The 6,585-nt window shown below is 47.4% G+C and overlaps 1 protein-coding gene across 1 annotated transcript; it reads right to left on the bottom strand.

Annotated features, from left to right (window-relative positions):
* Nucleotides 1-5,439: 5,439 nt before the first annotated feature.
* Nucleotides 5,440-6,087, bottom strand: LOC124697199 (protein YIPF5-like). Its single transcript, XM_047229824.1, has one exon. The coding sequence runs from the start codon at nt 6,085-6,087 to the stop codon at nt 5,440-5,442; it is 648 nt and encodes a 215-aa protein (XP_047085780.1).
* Between the last annotated feature and the right edge of the window lie 498 nt (nt 6,088-6,585).

Here is a 6,585-nt window from a genome sequence, read left to right as displayed (position 1 = left end):
GGGGGTTTCGTCACGGAGGCTATTTGTAGGCGGAAGGGCAAGTCAAGAGGCGGCAGGGGGGCCCACACCACAGGGCCGCGCGGCCAAGGGGGGCGCGCCGCCCTAGGGTTTGGCTCCCCCGTGGCCCCTCTTCGTCTCGTCTTCGGTCTTCTGGAAGCTTCGTGAGAAAATAGGCCTCTGGGCTTTTATTTCGTCCAATTCCGAGAATATTTCTTTACTAGGATTTCTGAAACCAAAAACAGCAGCTGGCACTTCGGCATCTTGTTAATAGGTTAGTTCCAGAAAATGCACGAATATGACATAAAGTGTGCATAAAACATGTAGATAACATCAATAATGTGGCATGGAACACCAGAAATTATCGATACGTTGGAGACGTATCAGTCCACCTTCAGGTTATCATCCGAACCCCCTCCAGTATTAAGTTGCAAAGCAACAGACAATTGCATTAAGTATGGTGCGTAATGTAACTAGTGACTACATCCTTGAACATAGCACTAATGTTTTATCCCTAGTGGCAACAGCACAACACAACCTTAGAACTTTCGTCACTCTGTCCCAGGTGTCAATGCGGGCATGAACCCACTATCGAGCATAAGTACTCCCTCTTGGAGTTAAAAGCATCTACTTGGCCGGAGCATCTACTAGTAACGGAGAGCATGCAAGATCATAAATAACACATAAGCATAACTTTGATAATCAACATAACAAGTATTCTCTATTCATCGGATCCCAACAAACGCAACATATAGAATTACATATAGATGATCTTGATCATGATAGGCAGCTCACAAGATCCGACAATGATAGCACAATGGGGAGAAGACAACCATCTAGCTACTGCTATGGACCCATAGTCCGGGGGTAGACTACTCACTCATCACTCCGGAGGCGACCATGGCGGTGTAGAGTCCTCCGGGAGATGATTCCCCTCTCCGGCAGGGGTGCCGGAGGCGATCTCCTGGATCCCCCGAGATGGGATCGGCGGCGACGGCGTCTCGGTAAGGTTTTCCGTATCGTGGCTCTCGATGCGGGGGTTTCGTCACGGAGGCTTTAAGTAGGCGGAAGGGCAAGTCGAGAGGCGGCACAGGGGCCCCGGATGACAGGGCGGCGCGGCCAAGGGGGCCGCGCCGCCCTAGGGTTTGGCTCCCTGTGGCCCCACTTCGTTTCGTCTTCGGTCTTCCGGAAGCTTCGTGAGAAAATAGGCCTCTGGGCTTTTATTTCGTCCAATTCCGAGAATATTTCTTTACTAGGATTTCTGAAACCAAAAACAGCGGAAAACGGCAAGCGGCACTTCGGCATCTTGTTAATAGGTTAGTTCCAGAAAATGCACGAATATGACATAAAGTGTGCATAAAACATGTAGATAACATCAATAATGTGGCATGGAACACAAGAAATTATCGATACGTTGGAGACGTATCACGGCCCTAGCGTGTGGCCCCCTCGGCAGGCCTCCGACGCCCTCCTTCGGACTACTTATCGCCCTCGACCTAAAAACGCACGGGGAGAAGTCGAAGTCGCCAGAAACCCTCCAGAACGCCGCCACATCGCGAAACTCCGTCTCGGGAGCCGAAGTCTCCGTTCACGGCACTCCGCCGGGACGGGGAATTGGAGGAGATCATCGCCGCCATCACCACCGACGCCTCTACATCAACCAGCCATGTTTCCCCCATCCATGTGTGAGTAATTCCCCCGCTGTAGGCTAAAGGGGGTGGTAGGGATTGGATGAGATTGGTCATGTAATAGTGTAAGATTGTTAGGGCATAGTGCCTAGTGTCCGTAATTGGTACTTTGATGATATTGTTGCAACTTGTTATGCTTAATGCTTGTCACTAGGGCCCGAGTGCCATGATCTCAGATCTGAACATGTTATTGTTTCATCATGATATTCATTGTTTATGATCTTACCTGCAAGTTGTATACACATGTCGTCTGTCCGGAACCAATGGCCCCGAAGTGACAGAAATCGGGACAACCGGAGGGGATGGTAGTGATGTGAGGATCACATGTGTTCACAGAGTGTTAATGCTTTGCTCCGGTACTCTATTAAAAGGAGTACCTTAATATCCAGTAGATTCCCTTGAGGCCCGGCTGCCACCGGCTGGTAGGACAAAAGATGTTGTGCAAGTTTATCATTGCGAGCACGTACGACTATAATTGGAACACATGCCTATTGATTGCTTTGTACTTGGACACCGTTTTATTATTATTTGCAAATGCCCTGCTTGATTGTTACATGAGTTTCTCTCATCCATGCAACGCCCGTTATCCGTCCCCGTGCCTACAGTATTTTAATCCTGTTGTTTACTATAATCACTACTGCTGTCTCTGTTACTCTGCTGCTGTTATTTCACTATTGCTACTGCTATAAAACTGTTACTACTGATAAACTCTTGCGAGCAAGTCCTGTTTCCAGTGCAGCTGAATTGACAACTCCGCTGTTAAGGCTTTCAAGTATTCTTTGTCTCCCCTTGTGTCGAATCAATAAATTGGGTTTTACTACCCGCGAAGACTACTGCGATCCCCTATACTTGTGGGTCATCAGCGTATGATAAGGTCAAGTGGTCTTTCCTACAATAGACACTCAGGATGAAAGGTTTTTCTCCGGAGTGGCGTGCTCTAATTTATGATTTTGTGTATGGAGGTAGGATGGCAATTCGGTTCAATGACGACACTGGCCACTATTTCCAAACGCGAAAAGGGTTACGCCAAGGAGATCCGTTATCACCGATGTTGTTTAACATTGTAGCGGATATGTTGGCGATACTCATAGAGCGGGCCAAGTCTGATGGTCAGATTGAAGGTGTGATCCCACATCTGGTTGATGGGGGTTTATCTATCCTTTAATATGCCGACGATACAATTCTATTTATGGACCACGATCTCGAAAAAGCTCGCAATCTGAAATTAATTTTGGCGGCTTTCGAGCAGCTGTCGGGATTGAAAATCAATTTCCATAAAAGTGAATTGTTCTGTTTTGGCGATGCCCAAAATGATATGACTCTGTATACAGAGTTTTTTGGTTGTGGGCAAGGCCATTTTCCTATTCGCTATTTGGGTATTCCGATTCATTATCGGAGACTTACAATTGTTGAATGGACAATTGTGGAAGAAAGACTACAAAAACGCCTTAGTAGTTGGAATTGTAAATTGTTGTCCCCGGGGGCAAGATTAATACTCATTAATTCGGTACTGAAAAATATGGTACTGTATATGTTATCATTCTTTCTACTGCTGAAAGAAATTCTGCATAAACTCGATTATTATCGATCCAGATTCTTTTGGCAAGGGGACAGCGAGAAAAAGAAATACCGACTGGTTAAATGGAGTATAGTTTGTAGTTCCAAAGATCAAGGCGGACTTGGAATTCACGACCTGGAGGCCAAGAATTCAGCTCTGCTAGGTAAATGGCTTTTTAAGCTTCTTACCGAGGATGGGATTTGGCAAACTAATGTTCGGAGAAATTATATTGGCTCGAAGACGTTATCCCAAGTGGTTTGGAAACCTGGGGATTCCCACTTCTGGGTTGGTCTCATGGCGACAAAAAATGTCTTTTTTCGCCATGGTACTTTCTCGATTAAGAATGGAGCACAGATACGGTTTTGGGAAGATGTTTGGTTAGACAATGCTCCCTTAAGTGAACAGTATCCTGCTTTGGCTACCTCACCCCCGAATGTGACGTTCAGACGGGTTTTGCTTGGACAAAGGCTACTGGCATGGAATGCTCTAATTCACCGACTGGGAGATATTCACCTATCACCTGAACCAGACGAATTTAGATGGAATCTTCATGTAGATGACACTTTCTCAGTCAAATCTTTATACAATGCGATCCTTCATTCTGATATACCAGTTGATAATAATAAGAAAATTTGGAAGATGAAGATACCATTAAAATTTAAATTTTTTGGATGGTACCTCCGTCGAGGAGTTATTCTTACCAAAGATAATCTTGTTAAGCGGAATTGGCACGGAAGTTCACGGTGTGTTTTCTATCATCATGATGAAAAACCATTAAACACCTTTTTTTCCAGTGCCATTTTGCGAGATCTATATGGTCAGTCATCCAAGTAGCGTCTACCCTGTATCCCCCGACTAGTGTGGCCAATGTCTTTGGCAATTGGCTTCACGGTATCGATTCAAGGTTTAAGTTGCTTCTTAGGGTGGGGGCGCTAGCAGTTATCTGGGCGCTTTGGCTAAGTAGAAACGACAAGATTTTTAACGATAAAAATTGTTCTTTGTTGCAGGTCATCTACAGATGTACATGTATTCTCCGTTCGTGGTTATCTCTTCAGCAAGTGGAGAACCAAGACCTATTTACGGAGGTCTGTACACGGTTGGAGGTACGGCGAGGGATACTTTTTCCCTACATGGGTGGCAGCATAGTCTACGGATTACAGCCCCACCCTCACCTTAGGCGTTATATGATTCATCGCTTCGATATGTATTTCGCCTAGTCTTTTTTATCTTATGACTTCAGATACTTAAACGGCTGTGTGCATCTTAGTTATGCAGAGGCTGGATGTAATTGCTTCTCAAAGTAATAAAGCATCCTTTATCGAAAAAAAACTACACAATTTAGATATCGCAAACAAAAAACTAGAAGGACAAGAAGCTAAGATACTTTTTTTTTTGCTCGAAAGAGAAACAAGCCACTGAAATAGGGATTTTGATAGCTTAATGTTTTCATTGCTTGTGTAAATAATCACTTCCACTACAAATCCCCTTATGTTACGACTAAATGAGTCGGTTGTATTCGTATGTACTTGTGCGCAGGGCGGTCTACTGAAGGTCATATTCGGCGCGCGGGTCTTGCGCATCTCCTCTCCGAGGCTCGTCTTCATAATCGGAGCTGCCGGCCTCTACTCGAGGAGCCATCTGTTTGGCATAGGCCGATTTGAGCTTCGTGTTTGCGTAGCTTCTGTAGGTAGCCAGGGCGATTAGGTGTGCCCCTCGAGGGTAGTCGTGGATTTGGGCCTAGCCTTATTGTTTGTAGGTTTTCGTTCGGTTTTCTCCTAAAAACCGGGCACCTTCTGCTTAATTAATGGATGAGTCAAAGTTTTTGCCTCCGTCCGAAAAAAAAAATATGAGTGATTTGGTTTAATCGATATTGCAAGTGCTTCTCCAAACTGTTTGGGGATGGGGGGTTTATAGTTTATACTGGAGCAAGCCCTTTTTTTCTTCTTTGGATGGTGTATAGGAGGTGCAGAAACAAGAACATGTCTGCTTACAGTTTCCGTCGAGCAACCAGCCAAACAATGGCAGTAAATATTTCCAAATAAATTACAAACTTGTACATCGGAAAGAAGTATTCAACCATGGCAGACTTGTGTCGTGTACTCGTGTGACACTCTAATAACAAGATAGCATGATCTAGGGAACTTATGCAACCATACGTCCATACCTTGCGTACAGTATAAACGGCATCGATCAAATTCAAAATACGACGAGCAGAGAGAAGATCATGTAGACGAGGCAGCAGGCGTAGGCAATGAGCCCCCTATGCTCCTCGGCGGCGCCAGATGCTAGCAGCCTGGTGCAGACCCTGGTTGACCAGAGCACAAACCCCAGGGCGACGCCGAAGATGAGCCGACCGCCCCGTGGTAGGAAGAGGGAGACCGCGGAGAAGATGACCATGGGGAGCATGCCGTACCCGACGAGGCTGAGGCACCTGTAGAGGTTGACATCGCCACGGCGTCCGGCCGAGAGCTTCGAGAAGACGAAGTAGAGGAAGACGGACGCGACGGTGACCCACCCGAGGGCGACCCCGAAGTGGAGCTTCCCAGCGAGGAGCTGGAAGAGGCCGAAGGAGAGTACGAACAGGAAGGGGCCAGAGAGGTCGGCGTTCTCGGCGTGGAGGGCCGGGTCGGTGGAGCGTAGCGGGTGGAGGATCGAGAGCGTCTTCCGCCAGACCAAACCCAGGTCGATGTCCAGCTCCTCGAGGAGAGGCCGCTCGTCGTCGTCGGGAAACACGGGGGTGGGTGGTTGCAAGGGGCCGGTCTCCGGGATTGGGTTGTGCTGCTGGCTGTAGTTGGGGATGGACACGTCGAAGACCACCGGCGGCACGGGGAAGTCCCACTCCATGGCTGGCCACGGCGCGCGACGGCGAGAGTTTCGAGATCCGGGAGTTGGGTTTTGTAATCTGCAATTCCTTCCGGCAGCGTGATCAGCGCAACGCTGTGTGTGCTTTCGTTAGGTTTTCGGCCACTTTCGTTCGTTATTGGATTGATTGACTATGTTAATTCAGTACTACTGTACATAGGAAGTACGTAGATCGGTAGTCCGATCGAGAGCCTGCGTCGGCCTCGTCCAGGACTGCTCATGTGCTCCCAATCGCACGGTGGCTAGCTTGTCTCTTTCCTTCCCAACACGGAAACACCCAGTGATGCCACAATCCTGCTCGGCCTCCACCAGATCGCTCGCCACACCTTCCCTGTTTCCGCCGCCTGCACCGCCAACTGCCGAAAACGTCCGGCAGAAACCTGCAATGATACCGGTTCTGATTCTGGTTTATTTATTTTTTTGAGAATATATTAATAGAAGAGGGTCAGAATACAACGACAAAAGACGGCATCAACAACA

The sequence above is a fragment of the Lolium rigidum genome, chromosome 3 (genome assembly GCF_022539505.1).
Source record: "Lolium rigidum isolate FL_2022 chromosome 3, APGP_CSIRO_Lrig_0.1, whole genome shotgun sequence".
Taxonomy (NCBI): Eukaryota; Viridiplantae; Streptophyta; class Magnoliopsida; order Poales; family Poaceae; genus Lolium; species Lolium rigidum.
This window is presented reverse-complemented; position numbering and strand designations above follow the sequence as displayed.

Excerpts from the sequence above, each read along its gene's own strand:
- LOC124697199 (XM_047229824.1), bottom strand. The coding sequence starts at position 6,087 with ATGGAGTGGGACTTCCCCGTGCCGCCGGTGGTCTTCGACGTGTCCATC.